The 23,645-nt window shown below is 38.7% G+C and overlaps 7 protein-coding genes across 7 annotated transcripts; 4 read left to right on the forward strand and 3 right to left on the reverse strand.

Moving 5' to 3' along the window:
• Positions 1-1,606: 1,606 nt before the first annotated feature.
• REV3 (DNA polymerase zeta) lies at positions 1,607-2,790 on the reverse strand (the record flags this gene model as incomplete). The annotated part of the gene is made up of 4 exons (XM_064831773.1): positions 1,607-2,233; positions 2,285-2,389; positions 2,448-2,466; positions 2,519-2,790. 4 exons carry the CDS (start codon positions 2,788-2,790, stop codon positions 1,607-1,609), a joined length of 1,023 nt encoding a protein of 340 aa, XP_064678053.1.
• A 3,404-nt stretch (positions 2,791-6,194) lies between these two features.
• On the forward strand, positions 6,195-6,629 carry ATC70_012603 (uncharacterized protein; the record flags this gene model as incomplete). The annotated part of the gene is made up of 2 exons (XM_064831774.1): positions 6,195-6,541; positions 6,611-6,629. 2 exons carry the CDS (start codon positions 6,195-6,197, stop codon positions 6,627-6,629), a joined length of 366 nt encoding a protein of 121 aa, XP_064678054.1.
• A 279-nt stretch (positions 6,630-6,908) lies between these two features.
• ATC70_012604 (Protein phosphatase) lies at positions 6,909-7,289 on the forward strand (the record flags this gene model as incomplete). The annotated part of the gene is made up of 1 exon (XM_064831775.1): positions 6,909-7,289. One exon carries the CDS (start codon positions 6,909-6,911, stop codon positions 7,287-7,289), a length of 381 nt encoding a protein of 126 aa, XP_064678055.1.
• Positions 7,290-10,260: 2,971 nt separating this feature from the next.
• UGD4 (UDP-glucose 6-dehydrogenase 4) lies at positions 10,261-12,298 on the forward strand (the record flags this gene model as incomplete). Its single annotated transcript, XM_064831776.1, has 3 exons — positions 10,261-10,632; positions 10,940-11,747; positions 11,802-12,298. The coding sequence occupies 3 exons, from the start codon at positions 10,261-10,263 to the stop codon at positions 12,296-12,298; spliced, it is 1,677 nt and encodes a 558-aa protein (XP_064678056.1).
• Positions 12,299-16,662: 4,364 nt separating this feature from the next.
• Positions 16,663-17,507, reverse strand: ATC70_012606 (uncharacterized protein; the record flags this gene model as incomplete). Its single annotated transcript, XM_064831777.1, has 3 exons — positions 16,663-17,259; positions 17,341-17,374; positions 17,458-17,507. The coding sequence occupies 3 exons, from the start codon at positions 17,505-17,507 to the stop codon at positions 16,663-16,665; spliced, it is 681 nt and encodes a 226-aa protein (XP_064678057.1).
• A 592-nt stretch (positions 17,508-18,099) lies between these two features.
• ATC70_012607 (uncharacterized protein) lies at positions 18,100-18,771 on the forward strand (the record flags this gene model as incomplete). The annotated part of the gene is made up of 2 exons (XM_064831778.1): positions 18,100-18,155; positions 18,222-18,771. The coding sequence occupies 2 exons, from the start codon at positions 18,100-18,102 to the stop codon at positions 18,769-18,771; spliced, it is 606 nt and encodes a 201-aa protein (XP_064678058.1).
• A 180-nt stretch (positions 18,772-18,951) lies between these two features.
• On the reverse strand, positions 18,952-23,543 carry ATC70_012608 (uncharacterized protein; the record flags this gene model as incomplete). The annotated part of the gene is made up of 10 exons (XM_064831779.1): positions 18,952-19,295; positions 19,351-20,394; positions 20,459-20,687; positions 20,890-20,925; positions 20,977-21,288; positions 21,363-21,467; positions 21,534-22,939; positions 22,995-23,043; positions 23,096-23,146; positions 23,208-23,543. The coding sequence occupies 10 exons, from the start codon at positions 23,541-23,543 to the stop codon at positions 18,952-18,954; spliced, it is 3,912 nt and encodes a 1,303-aa protein (XP_064678059.1).
• Between the last annotated feature and the right edge of the window lie 102 nt (positions 23,544-23,645).

The raw sequence follows: 23,645 nt of genomic DNA on the forward strand, positions 1-23,645 counted from the left end.
GCCAAAGAGGTTTTGACTAGGGTGCTTTCTTGCATTTCGTTTATGGATTGATCATTCGTAATTAACAGATAATATACAATGGTCGACCAAATTTTACCTCGAAACTAAAACCTGTACCCCTTCGACCGCTCTATGCTTTTTCCATTCAATACCCTTCTCAGCCAGGCGATATTAATAACATATTGCGAGCAACGTTTACTATATTTGTTCATAAGCAGTTAGTAGTATCTGCTCAGTACCTACCTCTTAAGTCATGAATTTTCTAGCTACTGTACTGGCTACGCAAACTTACGCTGCACAACCGTTTCTTTGGCATAGAAAGATGTCAGTTCAATTTGTCATAAAGGCGACTGCAGAAAACTTTCGGTGAGTCCAACTTTTCTGCTTTTGCTACTGTGTTTCATATGGAGGAGATGCTAGGATAAAGTCTAATGATCTACCTTTATCAGTGATCGATAGCTTGATTAATGAGGATGCCACTGTGCATGCTTTTATTTGAATTTCTTCATTTCAGAAAAGAGTGTTGAACTCTTTCTTGTATTTAGTAGACAGTCGCTACCCAATAATCAGGAAAGCTTGCTCTTGCTTTCTTTTTCGTTTCTTGTTATGTATGCAAACCAAACTTATTTTATTCGCTAAAGGCGCGCTTTCGTCAAGAACCGCTTTTCAGCAATCTTCTTGTCTAAGACAACTTGGCGTTTTTCTCTTTTATAAGGCAGTTCTCGTTGTAAAATCGACAGAAGTAAGACGGTTTATAATGCGGATGAGGTCTGCATAGAAAGGCTTACTTGGATTTTAGAGTTGACGCTCTTGCATGCAAACCTCACAGTCAAAGCTCTACTCTTTGATATCTATTTGCGTATACAGACAGAAGAGGCTTTCGAAGCATCTTTGTGGTATATTAAAGGGTTATGTACTATACCCATGAAGATATGATCTTATCTTCTTGAAATGACTTCATATTTAAATCAAATAGAGAGTCGACATCTGCATAGTACAGGACTCTAAACCTATTTAGTAACGTTTAATTTCAGGGTATCTGAAGCAAAAGATGATAAGCACTGCATCGTCTATTATCTCTTTTAAAATTCATTATTTACTTGCAGAAGAATTCAGCCCTAGTATTTCATGTGATGGACAAACTTGGGTCGAAATCCGACTTTTAAAATTGAAACTTATTATGGTACGTAATTGTTGATGTCTAATGAGTCGCTCTATTTGCATGCATCATTTTTAGACAAATATTAAAAATAGCAGCTAAGTATTTTGATAGAATTTATCATGTGCCAACGGCTTTAAAACCGTTTACACAAACAAAGAGCAACGCGGTGTAACCGATAATTTTTTGTTTTTACCAGGATTAAACATGTTGATGGCATCTACATGCAAATTGATGAATAAATTAGCAATATTCTACGGTGTCTTTTTATAAAGATATAAAGCATGATTTATCAGTCCATAAGCTTCTGAAAATCAATGCAAATGATGAGGCTGGGTTGCGAAAAATTATCTAATAGCCCCATGTTACATTTATGACCATTGGGCTTTTTTATTGATTTAATTAAAATATACAAAATATACACGCTCTAGGTGGTAACTCTTTCTATTAAACGACATCTCTCTTTTCAGACATGGAGTGTGATTCATGAAGCAGGGAAGCATTTTGCTCGTATTTATCATCACGGATATGAGTAGTTGTTGGCAATACAGATTGTTGAGCAGCGTTTCTCTTCAAGCTTAATTCCACATGCCCGTACCAAGCACCACCTACCAAAGTAAGAATAATACCGAATGAATTTGTTGCGGTAATGATATAATCAAACAGTACGACCGACAAGACGATAGATAACACTTGCTTGACATTACCAGCGACAGTCATTGTAAGAGCGCTGGTCTTTTTGTTGGCAGTGAAACTGACAATGTTCAATGCGAATGCGATAAGACCGTTCAGCAACAAGCCAGAGGCCAACCTCATGGTCATGTTCTCCCCAGCAAATTCATTCACACTTTGTAATTCTCCAGTGGCGTATGCATAAACAATGCATTGGATGAATGCAAGTGGTGACATACGAAATAGCAAATCGAGAGGATTCAACTTGAGTCTGCCCACTTGAACACGATTTGTCACAATTGTCTTAACTGAAGCTAATACTGCACCTAATACTGTCAGGAAGAATCCCATATAAGTGAACGAGTATTCATCACGAGTAGCAAATCCGACGCCAAGAACGACCTAACCTTCCATTAGCATTGTATCACACACATGTAGATGTAGAGTACTTACAGGCATTAAAGACAGATAGATTTGATTAGGATATGATTTTCTGAGGAATAGGATGGATATGATGACAGTAAACACTGGTGTCATAGCACGGACAACTTGATGAAACTATTTTTAGATGTTAGCCTTATGTGAAAATGTTGTCATCACAGAAAGATTGTCTTACGGGCACAGATACAAGATTTCTATGATACAATGTTAGTAAAAATAGCAACAAGACACTGCAATTTGACTTACAATGACACATTGCTAATAGCAATATTGATGGTATAAAGCACGGAGAACATGACCATGATGATATTTTCGCGATCGCCCAACTTTGCAGGAGTGAAAACCCCCATAAGATAGAGGATGTAGCAGCCAATCGTGCCACATAATGTATGGATGGCAGTTAATGTGTATGGAAATTTGAAATTGTTCAAGATGATCTTATTATAAAGCGTTAATGATAAGTTGAGGATAAAGTACAACCCCAACCACATGTAACCATAATCAATCTTGCTTGCCATTTTTCTTTGTGGTATATTAATGTGGAAAAGAAAGAAGAGAGAAGAAAGATGATATCGAAATCAGGCTTTGTTGCTCTATTTAAATATATTTTTTTTTTTGGTCTCTTTTGTTTGGCACCAACAAAAAGGTTAATCTCGTATTCCATTTCGGGCTAATTACCAATAAATAATGATCTAGAGCTTGCGCCTTTCTTTTTGGTGTCCTCCCTCTGAACCCCTTAATGATACAGAGGCGTATACTACAAATATAACTCAAATTTACATATAGATTACAGCTTGGTCATGTACGGTACATGATACATATCGTCATTGAAATTGGTTCAACCCAGCCAAGGAATAGAAACTTCCAGGGACCAAAATTTTCCTAAATTGACATTATTGTTGGAATCACTACGAGCTTCAGCAAAGGGTAATTTTCATCATTTCGTTACTTTTAGAAACAATACACTGGAATAGGTAACACGAGGATGCGAATACAGTATCAGAAACACAATGAAGCTTGCAGAAAATGAAAAAGGTTCACTCCTTCTGATATGGCAGGGCCCAAAAGCGAGTTTCAAATTCATTTCTGATTAGTGACACCCAGGATAATCTCCTACTCAATAAAACCACCTGTGAAAGATCAAGTCTTCCAGCAGGGTAATCAATGTTCTTACCAAATTCAAATGACCCAAGGTATGCCATCAAGTGGAAGATATACATGAAGACTTTAGCTATTGGATGAAGCTGCGCACACTCTTAAACTGACCCAAGACACTGGAGATCTTCGTTGATTTGGCGCCGCTGGACTTGTTCTTGTATCAATCACTTTAAGGTTTAACCAGATTCTGTATATGTAGATGCCAAGATCAGGATTTTAAACGCCTGTTGTATCAAATACGCACCTACTTTTTGGGGGTCTGACTGCATTTCAATCAGTTGATGGCCTCTGAATACCTATGCATCTAGCCAAGTATTTATGGATTGCTGTGCGATAAATTGCATGTTTATAGCTGCTCAAATACTCTATTGATATCCACAGAGAGTGCACGGCTGCAAGTATCTTACTGGAGTTGCTAATCCTAATGTCGTACTACGAACATCATGGTATCTATCTAGATGCCATTATTTTGACCTATTTTTATTGCAATCTGTAAATGCAACTGGCAAAAAGGCCCCAAGGCGATCATCTAAAATACAGAAATTACCTGGTATATGCGAGCCAAGGAAAATGCTCATTTGCAGAATATGAAGATATTCACTAAAATCTCTATTATTCACAGAGCACTGGTAACATCTCTTGAAACTTTTCAAAAGATGACTCGGTAGCTTGGTTGCTAACATTTGCAATTATTAGAGGTAATAGTATCCTTTTTGCGTATAAACCTTTTCACACTACTCTTAACAACAAACCAAAATTGTTCTCTTATGTTGACTTCTGGAGAGTAAAGTGGTCATTTCACCAATTGCTTTGCTTGTGTGTATTGGCGCACCATCCATAATCAGATAATGTTCTTCATTTCAGGAAACTTGTCAATCTCAGCAAGAATGTCTTTGATGAAATTAACATAACAATTGGTTACTGTGCCCTTTGTTTACTGCTTTTTGCCACCATCTAGCCTTCTTTTCTTTAAAAAATAGTATAGGCTTCCTCGAGCTAATTTTGATGAGACCTTCAGCAGAGGTGGCTCCCAAAATTAAAGCTTTTGTTACGAAATAAATATATTTATTATTGTTTACGAGTGTTTATGGTTCGGATGGTTCTTTACCTTCGCTTCGCTTCGGTAAGAACCAGCCTGCGCAGCGGCAGCTCGCGCTACCGATAGCTCTTGCGTATCCTATCAAAATACTGCTGCTTTCATCTTGACCTTCCACTTACACATGAAAACCTTTATATTATCTGTGGACCTGATTCTTATGTAATGCTCTACACCCATATACACGTAGCTACTTCATATACAGGCAAGTAGCATACTGGTGTTTCCCATTTTTAGTCCTTAGTGTCCTTGATACAGCGAAATATGAGTGCATTTAAGCTGCATTTTCTTGCGTTCAAGGCCGTTTTAGATCGTCAGAATAGCACCAATCAATTGCTCTCATCTGGCAATTACTTATTGTCATTATTGCTCAACTTTTTGGGGACCAAGAAAATATGGATGAAGATCGACCAAAAAGCATGAGATACCCCTCATGATTTTCACCGAAAGTCAAACGATCGCGTTTTTCACCCCAATAATGAAGACTTTTACTATGGTATATACTAAATCAAAATGCTCCTATCGATCTAACGTAATCCCTGAGATCATCTTTGTGGTACCTTGATATGTAAAATTTCGACTTTTTGACCAGAAACCTCTTTTCATATTTTCATGAGTTGCTCAATAAGTTTATTCAAAACATTTATCTTATTGGGTACCATTGGATGCGCCTTGAAAAGCGCTCCAAGAAAGCTTAAAGAAGCATAGGGTAATCATCATATCTTAGTCGAATCTGCAAAAATAGTTCAATCGGGTCCAAAATCATTGAGATTTGGCCAATCTGGAACAGACTATGAATCTGCGTTTGAATTAAATTTAACTAGTGATGCCGGCTTTCATCATGAAGGCAATGCAGTAATAGATGCTTTTGAAGCATATGGAAAGTAGGTGGCAAATCATAGCACTATCTTTAACCATGCTATTTTATTGCACTCTATATTTAATAATGCCAGTCTATCAGAATACTTGTTAGGCCAACTTTTTTCCTTTTTTTTGAGGCTTTGAGAGTGTCTAGGGACCATAAATTTATTACGTTACGATGAGCATTTCAACTCTTCGGTTGGTTTCCACCAAAGAGAAGTGTAGGTCAGGAAAACAACCTACATTCAGGTGGCTCTTGCTACCACGGGCCTTTGGCTAATATTGCAAGATTAATAATAGCTAAACGTTAGAAGAAACTTGATTGTTGATTGATGGTAATTTATATATAAAAAAAACATTGCGTTACCAGTCAATGTCTGTCATCATCAGTTGAAAAAAGACTTTCTTCAAGAATCGGTGGGAGAAAGATACTACGCAGATGTTGATAAACATAAACAGTGTCCCGTTTATTTCCGTGTTATCTAAATATTCTTTTCTTTCCTGTAACTTCAAAAACTGATTATGAATAACGACCCTCTGAGCTACCATGTGCCAGACAGTTCTACTACTGAATGCTCTTCATATTTTAAATCTACGCCACTAAGCAGATGGAGTGTTCAGGGTTTTGCGCAACACACACAGCTTAGCTCTAGCGTGAAAAAGATTGGAGAATGCTCATAACAAGTCTTCAACACGCTCGAAACTATCAGAAAGAGTGAAGAAACTCCTAATAATGTTAAATGCTTGCTAAATTCAATTTTACCAATAGTAAATGCATTGAATTAACAAAATCGTTCTCTTATATAGATGAAAACTTCCAAAGACAAAGAAGCTGCTCAAGTTGATATTAAAAACAATTACTCTCAATGTGCTGTATCGAGTTCAGGAAATGCAAGTGTTGTTTTTTATTCACTAGCGTCAAACAAGAGTTCAGATCCAGATCCAAGTGGTTCAAATAGAACAGAAATTACGGCTGTGCCAAGCAAAATGCCAGCTCCAAACAATGGAAAAAGAAAAGCCACTGAGGTTGAAGAAAGTAGTGAATTGCAGACCCCTTTACCGCTTGACGACTCTGATGTCCTGGACAGTCTCTTTAACAATCCTCTTTCAGCCCCTATACCATCGTTTTCTCCTTCAGAATTCCGAAGTTTAGTGTATGTATTTTTTTTCTAAAGTGAAAGCCAAGTGGAGCAGTTTTATTAATTTTTTTAACGCGATAATAGCAAAGTGTATACAAGTTAAGATTGATAAGGGCCTGTAAAGGGACAGAGGGGACACGGGTTATCCTACCAGCCGAGGCCGCGGACACACCAGCATCGTAACAATACCAACTACTTTCAAAATTCCATGTATTTGACCTGCCTAGATAGAGATTATTTCGATTTCGCAACTTTTGCTTAGACGACACCTCGCGCGGACCCATTCGGGTCTTGTTTACGGATCTAAAGCCGTATGTTTTAGAAGAAAATGCTTGGTGTTAACTTATTGACAATGATTATATAGTTGTCTAAAACATTCCACATGGCAGATGCTTTTGCCCTAGAAAAACTTATCCAAGCATTTAACCCTACAACACTTGATGAACAGCTAGACGTAATGTCGGCGAAGCTGGCGATGGCAATCGATCTAAGCGACATCACGCAAGTCAATACCTTGAAGTTATCGCTGTCCCGCATTATTGACACAGTCAACAATGGTGTTATGTCTGTATTCCGTCAATACTTGAACAATCAGGTTTGGGAGAAAATAAATGATATAGATATGAATATAAGTGAAGGAATGTCAACCGCCGATAAGCAATTATACCAAGACATACTGACAAGAGGCACTGTGAATGGCAAACTCGACAAGGAGATAAGAATTGCAATTGCGGAAGAAAAAGCTGTCAATGCTGAAGTCTGACCAGGCAAAATGCTTACAAATCTTGGATATACTCGACGTAGTCACCAAACATTGTCTTACTGACCGTGGCATTTGCCCTAATGACGATGCAAGTGAACTGACAAGAGCAAGGTAGTAACTGTTGGAATGGATTGGACGAGCACTTTGGGGTACATGTTTGCTGTCAAGCCACTTGATGATGTCTTTGTCGCTAGAACATTATGTACGCTCGCTATAACCACATATATTGATGAACTGCCTGCTTTTATTGATACTCTTGACCATCTTTATTCATGGCGTAATTATCATGTTCATATCAAGGATATTGTTCTCAAAGCTCTCTGTAAACGCGAAAAAGAGAAGTTTTTTCCTCTGTGCTTGGCTCCTCTACTACCACCAATACTGATGGCGATACCTCACCCAATGTTTACTTGACTGTTGCATACAAGCATGCATCTTAGGGTACATTCACTTTCTCCTCAAGCCACTTTTTACAGTGTAGCAACATAGATGATGTTTATCGTATCACATTACATCTATGTTTACAAATCCAGTCAATTGTGTGTGCACGGGTGCCTCAGGAACTACAATAGATTCAATCTTCCTAATGTCAAGATATCGAGATCCACCTACACTACATGAGACATATCGACTTAGGTGGCCTCTCAACAAGTTATACCAACAATCCATAAAGCCCCAGTGGCCAGCTATTTATATACCATCTCAACGTAGTAATCATTTACCAAGGATCTATCATGTTTAAACTAGTTAGATGCCCTGTAATAAAGAAGCTCTTTGCTTTCGTTTTAGATACAGCTGACAACTGATTATTATCATCGACTGTTATTACAAATTCATCATTGACGCCTACTCGATCTCGCCGAAGAAGAGTCGAATCTGAACTTCAAGACGGAGAACAAGAAGAGTACCAAGAAGAGTACCAAGAAGAATACCAAGATGAAGATGAATGAGCGAGGTATTTTTCTCCGTTTGTGCCTTATCTTCAAATAGGTATAGTAAATGTCAATCTTATGGAATTTCAGGAGATAAAAAAGAAAACTGGCTACTATACAATAAAGAATGATTTATTATTAAAAATTAGTATTTCGCATGAGCTCCCTTTTTGTGGATAATAGTTTGGCATCGGCAGGGCATACTAAGTGCAAGCACTGAAAGTAAATCGACATCAATTCGGTACCATTCTTTTATACATTATGACAGAATCGTATATGGAAGGGCTCGATGATAGTGCAACTCGAAAAGAAAGTGCCACGCTAATGGCGATCCTTTTTAGCCTGTAACGCTATGCGCTTGATTTTGGGTGATACACCACAGTGAGGTAATACACTTTCTCTGGGTATTGGATGCGCGAATGAGGATGATACTCATTTAATATAAAGGACAGAATCTATTTAATAGACACCGGACGTAGTAATGCATATTTAGCAGCGACTTGAAAAGCATTGGACTAAACAAACCTGTTTCTGTGCTGTGGAATGCACCAATATCGTATTAATATAATATCGTTGTGTCATGAACAGTAGGCGCTGCTTGCTTCATCTAATTATTTAGCTTGTGGAGCCCGACTATCAGACAACAAACTACAGAGTACGTATATTATCAGTGAAGTGCCTTGACTTGGCACAGATACTGTATCTATTTATCTTTTGATTTGACTTTTGTTGCCGTTGGTGTATGTTTTAGAATGGAAATGCGTAGGATGCAGCACATTTTACGCTGCTTCCTGCTTGAAAAAGTAGAAAACAACAACCAGATGTGTGAGCTCCTTTTATTTCATCAACATGGCCATATTCGCATTATAAGCGTGTATACGCTTTTCGTATGTTGGCTTTCGATCGGTCGTAAGCACGATGACAGCAGAATATGAAATAGACTGAGATTATACGTTCTCGTTCATTAACACGGTAACTGACTAGAATGTTGCACCAGAACAAACATGCTGCACAAGGAGATCTTGCGGAATTACCTGTTACTGCACCCTTCAATGTTGTTTATTGCAAACCATCTATTATTTGAATGAACTTGACGTGTCAAAACCGCTCGCTTACATCATATAGCATTTCTTTTACGCTTGAATTGTATTTGAAACAGTTCCTCAAAGTAGCATTGCTTGATATGCTGCGAGCACTTGACTCTTACATGACATGACTCCACAATCTATTTACCTGATTGGTAACACTGAAGATCAAGGAGGTTATGTAATAAACCCGCGCGCCTTAATGTAACTTGGACCATATATATATTGTACCTGTCGTGCCTTTTAATAGATTTCATTGCCATCATCGTCACTGATAAATTGAAATCCCGATAAAAATGATTGTAAGGAATAAGAAAGAGAAAAAACGTGCCCAGTGTTACTATGACAAATTGCCATTCAATATACATTTAGAATAAACAAGATGATCACTCTTTACAGGGAGTGATGATGGTGTCATTGCAATACAAGAGTGCTAATTTGCCATGAATTATTATTCAAATTCGCGTGGCAAAACCTTTAAGGGGCTGTCTTCTTTTTGTGAGAATGATGATCTACTATCATATACACATAGCTAAATGAACATTTAAATTATAAAAGTTTGGGCTGTACTCAGCTTTTCTATGTAAGAGCTATGCTGTATATTCTAAATGCATGTAGAAACTATACAACAAAAGTAGCAAAGAATGATGATATCAATATTGTGTAGGAATACAAGATTTAATTTGTATTTCTTTGAAGCACACAAGAAAAGTAGAGCCTATTTGCCTGAAAAGTAAATTTTACTCGGGTATGAGAATTAAAAAAATAAAAAACTTGTAAATGTCGTTTTCAAAACTGCCTTCTTTTCTTCTTTTATTCTCTTCTCCACTCTCTCTTCTCAACCACATCCAGCCATATTGGCATCTTCATTTTGAATATTCAGTTTGGTGCCTGACATTTTCAATCTATTTAAACAAACGCTGCTGGTTTTATGATCCTTAATAGACTCAGCACATGTTGAATGATGATACTCGAAAACCAAAGAACAGAATGCCTCGATTATTTATGAATGATCTTCGAAATACCAAAACACAAATCAAATCATGGTGGCATCAATTCAAGAGGAACAGCGAATCCAGCAGTGTAGATGATTCCTCCTCTCAAACAACGCTTGATTGGAGATCTCTCTCTCCTGATCGTCCTCCACTCCCGTTCTTTCTGTCCGATAACTCATCCAATTCATCCACCACATCCGTCCATAATGACAACCTCATCGATAAAAAACCTATATCATCTATACCAGCATTATTAGCAGACACTACATTAATTGACCCAAGCATAGACTCCAATAGTAAAAATACCAAAGATAATAATAGCATACCCAAGGTAAATACATTGTTTTCTCTTCGTCTATTTATACAATGCATTATATGCCACGTTTTACACCATGCATCTATCCCATCGTACATTACATGACATTTCCTCTCTCTTTTTTTGATGTTGCACACACCATTTAGCACCCGGAATTATGGCTTCCGAAATACGAGTGCTATTTATAATGGTGGCAACAATCGAATCCCTCACATTCGTTGTTATTGTTTTACCTACAATGAGAATTTCATAACACCAGCATTGCGTGTATATAATAATTTCCCACTCGTACTGACCTCTGTCTCCTTTCTTTCTCTTCTAGTCCTCTTCTGCTTCCAACAGTAGAAATAATACCGTCGACAACTATCAACCTTTGTGTCCGATCCTCGAAGAAAGCGAAACCATGGCAACAGACTCAAACGAATCCAATGTCCTATTAAACAGCAACAGTCAAATACAACAGCACAGTTCATCTCGAGCAAGTCATGCAGCAACTGACTCTTCCTCATCCATTCAACTCGACCATCTTGACAACAAGCAAACAGTTTCACTTGCTGCTGTTTCTAGTGTTCAGGAACCTTCTGCAGATCAACAACAGCAACCCGAAATATTGGCTTCCGCTGCTCCTGCTGCTCCTTCTGCTTCTTCCTCTTTATTGGATACTGATTCAAGCAAACCATGGCCTGAAATTAAAGCAGTTCAAAAGACTCCTAGCGACCGGTACATGCCACTTGATCTTGTAGGTAACGAAGAACTTTGCAAAAGGAAGTTCGCCAAGATGGTGCTCGCTGCTAACAAGTTTCAAAATCAACAACAACGAGCACAAGAACAAGACGAGAGGCCTAGTCAGATGGCTCTATTATTTGATGTGGATGGTAACATTGATATGATGCGTATGGTGCGTCAGGGAAAATCCGAATATCACAAATTCTGTGGCAATTCTCAGTACGTTCCACCTGAACTCTCGGTAAATGTCGAGTATCAAAGCGAACTCGCAGACATCTGGGTGTTGGGTGTCTTTTTGTATCGCATGCTGGTTGGAAAATATCCTTTCTCTGCTGCAAATGATCAGCAACTGTTCAAAAAGATGTTGCACAGCGATTTTAGTATCCCCAATGAGCTATCGGATGGTAAGTTGTTATTGTTATACAAGCGATGGCCTGAGAACTGACATGGAACTGTAGATGCCAAAGATATTATCAAACGCATGCTGGCTCCTGATTCTTCACGCGCGTCATTGGATTTGATTATTTATCATCCTTGGATCAAGTACTATAGGCCGCTGTTATTGGATCATTATCATAATGGTAACAATCACAACAATAACCATACTGGTAACACAATGAAAGCCAATAGACCCATTTTTATCAACAACAATAACAACACAACAGCAGCAAGACGTCCGCCACTTTCCAACATACAACAAAAAAAGCGAAGCATACTTGGTAGCAGATCCATTCGTAGATCCAACAGTGTCAACACCACTACTCCATCCTCTTCGACATCATCTACTCAAGAACCCAAACCTAAGAAAGCCAAGCCGAATACAAAGCAAAAAGGATTCATAAAGAAAGCGTTTTTGCTCTTGTTCCAAGGCCCTTTTCCACCACCAAAGAAGCCCTATCAAGAATTAGCCCACTTGGGGACCCGTGAATCTGTATTTGCTAAACATAGAACGTAAACAGTTTACAGAAAAAGGCATAAGAAGGTTGATTCTTTACTTTAGCCACTTACTTCATAGCATGTTTATTATCCTCCCACGCTCACAACCATCATTGTATAGTATCCTTCCCTTTTCTTCATTGTAATATAACACTTACTAGATTGCTTCGCTATTAATAAATATTTATGTACTCTTTTTTCTGACATACATATCTGAGGAAACGATGGTTGTACTACTGTTTCTTCAAACATGTGGTTGATCACTAATGAAGTCTTTCTATTATGATTAATTCACTATCTAAAAATCTATCGTATTGCGTTGACGGAATAGCTTATACATAGAGTAAATATTTACCGTGCATTGCATACAAAGGCTGCTTACAAATATACCTTCGAAAGTCGTCCTGGCTTGCATGAGGGATAGGACGATTACTACAAACGTGGAAAATTAATAAGCTTGATATAGACCACATCAAATTCTTATAGTCTCTTTCAAATGAACCGATGAAACCCATACCGCCTATACGCCATCTTCACTCTATATGCTGTAAAACATTCAAAAAAAAGCACATACAAATCATATCCTTTCAAAAATTCAAAGAATTGAGTACCGCACAAGGTGAATGAAGCCGGCATTGGGGAGAAGGTTTGGAGGAGGTGCTAAGTCCACCCACCAAAAACATAACGCATCTAATTCAACATTTGGTAACATTGGCCTATGAGGCAGTTTTACCAAGCGAAGTGAAGGTGAACAGCCATGGTAACTAAGCCTCTAACCCACCATTTGGTATTATTAATCTTAATGAGGGGTTTACCGTAGCGAGGCGAAGGTGCAAGATCATAGTATCTAAGCAGCAAATTCTGGTTTTCATTTCCATTGTTAATAAGCTTACCGACAACATAGCGCATCAAAATTTGCATGAATCGGCTTTACCAAAATCAATATACCTCCTATTCGAATTAAAAATTGCTCAAGCTACAGAACTGCCCTTCCAGAAGACTTCAGCTACTAAAGATGTATTTTATGCCGTGTAAATAAACTCTATAAAGCAATACATAACCAAATTTGACAGCTTTCAAGCCTTCGTATCTTGACATGCAGGCCGTTCTGAGCCATTACAATAATGCCAAACAATTGTACTTGAGTAACAGTAACTTCCTGGCACCTTTGCTCAACTTTTTGAGGACCCAAAAGACATGGCCAAAAATCGACCAAAAAGCATGAGGGGTGCCTCATGGTTTTCATCGAAAATCAAACAATCGCATTTTTCACCTTGAAAATGAAGACTTTTACTATGGTACATCTTGAATCAGAATGTTTCTCTCGATCCAAAGCAACCTCTAAAACCACTTTTATGAGGCTTTCATATGCAGAATATGGCTATTTTCGCTAAAAACCTCATTTCAAACTTTACTAAATTGCTCAACAATTTCAGTCAAAACACTTATTACAGTTGGCACCATTGGAAGCGCCTTGAAAAGTACTTCAAGAATGTATTAAGGAGCGTAGGTTGATCACCACAATTTATATAGTCGAACATAATAAAATAGATTAACGAAGTCGAAAGAAAGCGATATTTGTCCAATCTTGAACAGAAAAAAATAAACCGAGTTTAAATCGATTTTGGCGGCAACATTGCTGCTGGCTGACCTAAATGCCTTTCTGTTGATGACAATGATGATTGCGATGCTGATTAAATGGGGACCATGGAATTGAAAGAACTACCACTTAGCCTGAATACTTTCTTTTGCTTTTTTTGGGCATTTTTATATCTGACAAAGCCAGTCAGCTTGGCTCGCCACCAAGATATTTGTAATAGCAACTTCCTAATCATGATTTGCAGTATTTTAACACTAGCCGATCTATCTCGCTACGCTCGATGCCGGCGTCGCCCTGTGGGCTCTCGCCAAAGACATTTTAAATCAGTCATAATAAAATTTTGGCATATCAAGTAGATTTTAAACAATTTATTATTAGTAAAAAAAGAAAAAAAAAGAAAGGTTATATTAAAACCACCAGGATGAGAGGAGGTATTTTCCTCAGCATCCTTTTTGCTTACACTGATATCAAACGAACCCTATTATTGAGACGATATGAAAAAAATTCAAGTTTTATATAGCATTTGTACACCATAATCTCCATTTTCTGATAATAGAATTGTCATACCATTCGTTGCTGCTGATGCTCTAAATAAGATGACGAAATAAAGCTGGCCATAAGTAAATAAAGGACTTGTGTAAGATATACAGCGATATTTTTTGAGATATTGTCATTGCAGAAGACATCTTCATGAGGCAAAGCTCCACCAAAAAAGTGTTTGCGCTAAGCAGCTGTCCTTTCAATTCCATGGTCCCCATTTAATCAGCATCGCAATCATCATTGTCATCAACAGAAAGGCATTTAGGTCAGCCAGCAGCAATGTTGCCGCCAAAATCGATTTAAACTCGGTTTATTTTTTTCTGTTCAAGATTGGACAAATATCGCTTTCTTTCGACTTCGTTAATCTATTTTATTATGTTCGACTATATAAATTGTGGTGATCAACCTACGCTCCTTAATACATTCTTGAAGTACTTTTCAAGGCGCTTCCAATGGTGCCAACTGTAATAAGTGTTTTGACTGAAATTGTTGAGCAATTTAGTAAAGTTTGAAATGAGGTTTTTAGCGAAAATAGCCATATTCTGCATATGAAAGCCTCATAAAAGTGGTTTTAGAGGTTGCTTTGGATCGAGAGAAACATTCTGATTCAAGATGTACCATAGTAAAAGTCTTCATTTTCAAGGTGAAAAATGCGATTGTTTGATTTTCGATGAAAACCATGAGGCACCCCTCATGCTTTTTGGTCGATTTTTGGCCATGTCTTTTGGGTCCTCAAAAAGTTGAGCAAAGGTGCCAGGAAGTTACTGTTACTCAAGTACAATTGTTTGGCATTATTGTAGTGACTCAGAACGGCCTACATGTCAAGATACGAAGGCTTGAAAGCTGTCAAATTTGGCTGTGTTTATACATTTGCTTGTCAATAGGCGCGTGTTTGTTATGATACAAACGTGCAAAAACATTGTGTGCATTAATCTTGATTTAGAGCATGCTGTTACATTCAAATATTTAACTAGAAATATTAGATTGAGTAGCCATGCTGTATTGCTGTATCATAGCGCAATGATACAGCTTATTAGTGAGGCGAGATAGTCTGCATCTCGTAAAACTATACTTTAAATTTAGCTGAAATATATGTGGCCCGTATAATATCCAAAACTTAATGTATAGTAAAGAAATATTGCCACTATAATCTCCTTTCACATCACCATAGAGCTTCACATGCCTAAAATCTCGGCTAAATCCATTATATTCAAGCAGGCCTGTTATTTTCAAAAACTATTTGCCTGGTTTCTTCAATCAAGCTCTGTGCTGCGACCAGGCACCGTAAGCTCTAATATCAAAATTGTAACTAATCGCTAAATTGGTGTGAAATCCTCGGTACTTTCTCATCTTTGGATGCTTTTAAGATCTGCTATGGCCATCTAATAGAATGAATCTATCTGCCACAATTAGAAGCATACTATACATCAATACGCATCAGATCACGTTGTGTGCTATGTACCAGACCTTGATTGCATGCTTTTAGCGCCTGGAGGCTCAGTCAACCTACAAGAAAGGGACATTGCTTTGGCATCATAGCATCATCATATGGTTAATGGCTCTATAGGCGCATGAGTGTAGCACGGATAGCGTTTACCCATGATAGAAGGACTTAAATACGACATTTATATGCGAAAGGAACTTTCTTGTATGCAGAATTAAAAAGATTTCCACAGAATTCAATGATAGCCAAGATTATCGAGACTAATCGATGTATCACAATAGTCTATAGTCATGCAAACTAAGATGTTTAGTTTATTAAATTGCACATGTGGTAGCTCTGCGTGTTTCAGCAACATGAGGGATTGGTATTGCCTGTCATACAGAAAAAAGATAGATGGTATCTATCGCCCCAAACCTAAAATTTAATACAACATCTATTGTTCCTTTTAAAATTGATTCCGAAGTTCTCCATGTTACATTTATTGAAAAGTTTTCCTGTGCGATCATAATAGAATAAGGGTATAGGTTCTGTTTAGAATAAATGATTTGACATGTCGAATCTATATTTCTGCTATAAAGATCTAAATACGTCAAGATACGCCATTCCTGAGCTAACCAGAGGTGTAAAAAAAAAAATGGACATGGAAGATGAGAAAACGCTACTTGGAAATCGTTGCTACCAATAAGAAAAGAAAAGAGAGCAGGGAGGGAACCAGACAAGCAAAAAATAAACAACAATGTAATATATTAATAAATAATAAGAATGGTAGGGAGAACAGTATACGCCAAACAAAGAGCACTTATTTCTCCCAGTCAGGATCATCTACAATGTTGTATTTCTCTTTCCAAATCCATGAATTTCCAATTTGGCCTTGACCCTGCCTTGCAGCCATTCTATAGTATTGCGCTGCTTTATAAATGTTCTTTTTCACACCATGTCCATGGTGGTAGCAGAATGCTAAATCATTCATAGCATCGCAATCGCCCAATTTGGCAGCAATTTCAAAGTAATAAAATGCAGTTTCTTTGCTTTTCGTAACACCCCAGCCCTGCTGAAATGAGACTCCCAACTCATAGATTGCCATAATCAGTTCACCTTTGGATGCAAGTGCATATTCATCCCCGTGCAAAAGATCATCCACAGCATGCTCAGCTGCTGTTTGTAGATACTGAAACGCAAGCGAAGTATTTAATCTACAGCCCCATCCATGGCGCAGAGATATGCCGTATAAAAACATACCAATTGGACAGCCTTCTTTTGATGCTAATCGAAAGCAATGTGTCGCCTTTTCCAGTTGGCCTAGTTCATGATGTTGAATGCCAGATTGGACATGCTGGTCTATCTGCTGGTCTTTGATGGCTGATCTTGCTATGGAACAAGGTAAAGAGGCTGACGACTAAAGAACCACAGTGGTCAATACAACACAGCATTGGAAAAAAATAGGAGAATGATTTCCTTCTTTCTGTTCTTTTATTACCTGTTGAATAGATTCTTGAGAATACAATTGAGCCCTAAAAATAACAAATTTGTTTTTTTTTTCGTGTGTGTAAATATAACACAGCCAATCCATCCCGCAAGATTAATCAATAGTTACTTGATGGATTTGTCTTCATTAAACAAGGATTGCAATCGCTTGAGCAACATTGGACAGAAGAAGTTTATGTTTTTGTACTGGCAAAAGAAGAGAGAAGGAAAGAAAAAGGTAATGGATCTTTTTTATTTCATTGCATCTGCTATATGATAATTCAAAATGAATGTAATTATATCCAAGCATTAAGGAGAGACAAAGAGATCTAAATCACACATTGGAAAAAGGGGGCCCCGATGAGTGTGATATATATTTCACATTGCCCAATCAAGTGCTGTTACCAAATTTTTACAGCGAATGATGGTTACCTAAAGTCATAGCAAATTTCACAGATTTCCAAGCATTCGCAGTGCAAATAAGAATGGAAGCGTAGTGGTATACATGTAATATAACTTTCAAGTATCTTCCTGACGTTCTTTACCTTCTGAGCTGCTTTTTATAAGCCCGAAACACCCATAAAATGTCGTTTGTGATAAACTTGGTTCTTCCTTCTTCTTTTTTGTTGTTCTTCTACATTCATACCATCTACTGCCTTTTTCCTTGAAGTTTGGAGTGACAAAGAGCCATCTCATCAAATACAATTCTTGTTTTTCACTTTTTTTCGACCCGCTTTAAAATACCATCATTCAAAATAAACTCCAGCCAGCCATGAAGCCAATAATTGCTCCAATACAAGAAGACCTTGTTCATCCTCATGTCAAGAGGTAAACTTTTGAACAGAAAATTGTAAAAAGTAGAAATCCTCATCTGAACCTTTTTTTTTTCGTTAGTGTAACAAGACACCGTAGTCATCTCGTTAAAAGATCAGCCTCAGGAGGTTCTACATTTGCAGCACATACAGAACATACACCTGCATTTAATACTGTACATATAATCGCCGCTGTCATTGGTATTGTTGGTGCTGTTGCCATGGCAGTGACCATATTTCTCATGTGTAAAAGAAAGCGTCATCGTCGCCGTGATTCGCACAACAGGAAAGCATTTACTGCCAGTGCAGCGAACGACATTGAAAGCAATATGACCCAAACAAGCATTGAAAATAGCAATAATTTGAGATTTGGCCAGTTTGCCAGTGATTTTGATAATCATGTTGAACCACCCAAACCAGCAGTGACTCATGTGGAAGACATTAGTCCAATGATGCAACAATACCAATTGCAATTGAAATTGTTACAGCAACAAAAGGCACAGCAACAAGAAAGAAAGCTGATGATTGACCCACATCTAATCGTACCCACAACACTGCATCAAACAGCATCTTCATCACCCAGTTCTTCATCCCCGAATTCATTATTACCACCTCCACCTTACCAGCCTTAAACCTGAATAATGCCCATGAGAACCATAAACAAAAAGCAACAACTCCAACATAACTCCCTGTACATACTTGTCAATAAGCACACATATATCCCAGCTCTTTACTATTCTACTCTCTCTCTTTTTTTTTTTTTTTATTTCGAATTAATATTAATAAATTACATGTATTATTTTCCTACAAGTCTACATAATGTTACATTTGGAATTAGAGCGATTTTGACTCATTCGCAGCAGTTGCTCTTCAGTGTACTTTTTCCCAGTCATTGCTTGCACATCTTCAATGGCTTGCTCACGCTCGTTCTCTCGCTTCTTTTCCTTGATTTCTTGTGGAAAGTAGAGTTTGAGAAAGTTCTGTAAACCTTCGTCTAAATTCAGCGCTGTGGCAGATCTCACGGCGGTAGGATGTCGACACAGAGGACAGCTGTCCATTTTCTTTTTTTGTGCTTTGATCAGACACCGGACGCAAAAGACATGGTTGCAAGCCAATCGGATAGGTCTCCATGCTACAGACATACAAACGGGACATGCTGTGTATACAGGTCAGTACATCATTGCTTCTTAATACAGCTCGAGACCGCTTACCATAATCTTCGGGTTGTGGTATAATGGTGGTTAATTTGGTTGTGATGGTCGAGTACAGCATTTTTGCCAATTTTGGACTGAATAATGCGTCTGTTGATACGATTTCCGGGAAGCTCTGGCTAGCCGTTAATCCACTTCGTTTGTCGTGCTTTTTGAGGATCTTTCGCATTGCCGTTTGGTTCAACATTTGGTAGTGTTTCATGGTAATCAGCTCGGTATTTAACGCCACGAATTGTTCGAAAGCAAATTTGGATTCTTTGGATTTCAACTTGTTGAGCAAGTTGGATTTGCCCAACTGATCCAGAAACCAAGTCATTTGCTTCTTGGCTCTTTCCACTGAGCGAAATGTTCGATCTGATTCTGCGTTTCCCTGAAATATCTGTGCGTCCATGTAAATCGAGAATATCTTGCGCCAATTATACATGTCTGTCTTTTGTGTAGGTGCTGCTACTTTCGTCATCCTTGTCTCCAGATCAGATATGTCATGCTGAAATTTCTGGGTGGTAACATCTTGCAGCATGGCTGCTTGCTGTAATTCTTCCATCAGCATTTTGAAGAATTCATCGTCCTGCTCCAGTTCAACCACCAATGTTTTGATGTGTTTTTCGTGCTTTTCTTGGTCTTCCTCTGTTTCCTGATCTTCCCTTTCGGCGTCCTTGTTTCTGTCCTTTTCCTCCAAAGTCAATGTCAGTAATTCCTTGACCAACGTTACTGTCGAGCTTCTTCTCTGTCTCTTTACAGCCGGAGATTTAATCAAACTACGCTCCTCTTGCTGTTGTTGTTCATGATCATCCAGTGTTGTCTCATCGTGTTGATCCGCACCTTTGTCATTTGCTGAAGCGCCATCATGAGCGGCAGTAACAGCTGGCGACAGAGCGAAAAAATCCTTGTTGTTGTGGCTCCTCTTGAATTCCAATTTGGGCCTTTCTACCTGATCAGATGTTGATGTGGATGAAGACAATAGTTTCTCGAGCACTTTCTGCACCTTTGGCTCTTTTGAATCATAGGTGAATTCAATGTTGGGTTTGACATTAGGAGGCTCGCCTACATCATGGTCGCTCAGTCTCTGTAATCTAGCAATGATACACTCCATGTATCCCAGACTTACCAGTAAAGTAATACTTGATTTTTGGAATACTTTCATCTTCCTCATCATTCAGAGTAGACAATCCACCATCCTCTTCTAAACACTCATGCAGTAGCGAAGTAGACAGACCTCTACTTTCGATTTCCTCGGCAACCTTTGTAATCAGCTTCTTGAGAGCCTTGTATTGGATGAGGTAGGGTCTCCATTCTGAAGGAATACCTTCAGCTTCAGTTTCAAGTTGCTTGCCAAACTTCATTTCAAGATGTTTATTTTCAAGGTATCATTAAATTATAAGAGGATGAAAAAAGCCAAAAGAAAAGTAAAAGAAAGAAAGAGAAAAAAGAAAAAAATTACCAAACTTGACATTTTTCTCTTTTCGGATTCATAAACGAACCCTTTCTACATTGAAAAGTTTTTGAAAAGTGTCTTGAATTGATCAACGGACCATTTACACGGAGTCGATCAGGCGCACAGTCTTTTTCCAGCAGCTAATGAACAGATGAGTCGACTGTATCCATCATGATCATCATGGATTTTACCTTTTGCTCAGCTGTACTCTTGCTACATTTCATTCGAGCAAATTGAATATAAGCCAATTGGTCGTGTGTCCAAGGATCTAAACCAGGTATCTTTGTGGAGTTATTTGGAATTGCTTCCAGGTATTCTATCAAGAGTCCACCATGATCCGCAAAATTGTTGTTGAGCGTTCTCTCGCCATTCACTCCAAACGCATTGTACTGGTCTATTAAACACTGATTCTGAGAATCCAACTGAACAATTGTATCATTTGTCCACCATTGCCCGAAAATTCCCTCGGTGTTGTAGTTCCTTCCTATTGTATCAAATCCATGCTACATGAATAATGCACGTGGGGTCAGACGAGCTGATTTGTATCATATGATTGGGCATTTAAATTTAAACTTACCATGATTTCGTGGCCGATTAGCCATCCAATAGTTCCAATATACAAGTAGTGAGGTCCGTTTGTATCGAAATAGGGCAACTGTAATAGGCCTCCAGGTATGATCACCTTGGGACATTAAAGGCATCAGGTTCCCGGGTTTCGTTTTTTTTTTTTTCCTCTCTTTCTTTTTACCTTGTTCAATTCTCTATTGTATGATATATCCACGCTCTGAGCATTTATCTTCCATGCGTGTTTATCAGTGCTCACTTGACTTAGGGATGCCCATGTTTGTCTCACACGATGCTTGTTATTTCCCATTATATTGCCAAAGAAATCGTCCTTGTCAATCACCACATCTCCAAAGTGCTCAGCCAGCGAAATAACATTGTCGATACTAGGCTCTGCTGTAGAATACCCCACCTCAAATTCGACGTGCTGCAGTTTGGTCATGATTTCATTACGAGTGGCATCATCATCCTTCGGGATCCACTCCAAATAAGGCACACGCTGTTGCAGCATTTGTACAATCATGTGTCCCATGTCTTGGATTTTTGATTTGGCTTGCATAATATGTTGTTGTTGATGATCCTGGAGGAAATAGCGACCCATCAGTAAGCCCATGGCGCTTTGATCAATGAGATCAATGCAAGTATCACGACGCTCTGGCTTTGCTCTAGGCTGGATCCCACTCAATTTAGCATCCAATGTTCTTTTAGGCGTTACGAATTCCTCTCCCATGACATCCAAATACTTCCAAATAGTACGCCAAATCAGATACATTTGCAGGGTGCGTCCATTCGATGATCTCAAAACACTGTTGTAGTTTTCAATGAATGTGGGTGTGGGGATCAGGATGTGATCAGGCACCACTGTGTGGTGCTGGATGAATGATTGCCAGTCAATGCTCGGTACCTCCTCCTGAAGTCGTGCTAAGCTCCATCGCTCGGGATGCTGGACATCAGTGAAGGTTGCTTGTGCCAATCTCTTTTCGAATTCCACAATGCGACGTGCTGTTGCAATCGTGCTCCATGATTTCCATCCAAACTCGTTGTCTGTGTCCTTTCGAAAGATGATATCCAATATCGAAGTAACCGCTTTCATGTAGACTGCCATGGTGTCAGGATCATCGTACAATTCTCGATGAGGCAACCCTATTTGGCCTTGTGACAAGGAGAGACTTGGTTTCGAGGGATGCAGTGTGTCAGGCACAATCTTCATTTCAAACAAGGCCCAAATTTCTCGATCTGATAAGTAAGCCAGCGTCTTGTGCAAACTGTCAGGGTTAACAGGCTGGTCTAATGGTATTAGTTGGCGGATCGTGCGGAATAGTCTGTAGAGCGGTGCTGCTCCTGCTGCTTCAATGGCATCTTGATTCATGCAAGATGCGTAAAAGTCGCTCAGTTTGATGAATAGCTGTCTATCCAGAATGCGATCAGGACTGGGTAGCTCTGTTTCTTCTCCATCGGTGGGGTTGATCTTGCCAAAGTCTCGGCTTAAGATTTGATCTAGTCGATGATGGATGGCGTCTGTTGTCATGGACTGCACGTCAATTCTTGATTTCACGTCAGGTATCAGATGTCTCTGCTCCCATTTATTGCCTAATCAAATGAGTGTGAGTGGCTGATTTGCAGTTGATTTTAAGGAGCACTTTACAAGTATATGCATAAAAGTCATCACAAGGATCCAATTCACGATCCACATCCTATCATTGAGTCAGTCAGCAACAGCAAACAAGCCAAACGAGAGCCACTTGCCTGCAATATATGAGCTGCTGTGATGATACAACTATAGTCCAAACAATAAGACTAGCACACAGGAAAACAAACAAATAAATAATCATGTACAATCTCATAATCCATTTCGTACCTGATTTTGGGTGTGATTCTTGGGTATCTTGGGTGGTAATGGCAGTCTGGACGCCGGATCATCATCGTCCTTTTGGCTGCTTCTTGCATACAATCCCACAAATATAAACAGCAATATCAGCAGTAATGAACACAGGAAGAAGAACAGCTTCTCGAGTGATGTAAAGTGCCCAGGCTGAAGGTGGGGTGGATAATGATACACCCCACTGCCGTAGTCTGTTGTATGTCTATCAGGCTCGTGAAAATCGGCCTGTTGGTCGTAATCTTCTTCCTCTTCCTGTCGTTGCTCTTCTCGAGTCCTTCTTTGGGAGATTAATGGTGCATGAATATCTGACATGAGATATGGGACAAAAAAGCAAGATAACGAAGAAAGGAAAGAGCTGAACAAGCCCGAAACATTAATTCACTAGCCGGGTTAAATACAATTGAAGCAGTGTCT

This window comes from Mucor velutinosus (genome assembly GCF_035048745.1).
Source record: "Mucor velutinosus strain NIH1002 chromosome Unknown tig00001569, whole genome shotgun sequence".
NCBI lineage: Eukaryota > Fungi > Mucoromycota > Mucoromycetes > Mucorales > Mucoraceae > Mucor > Mucor velutinosus.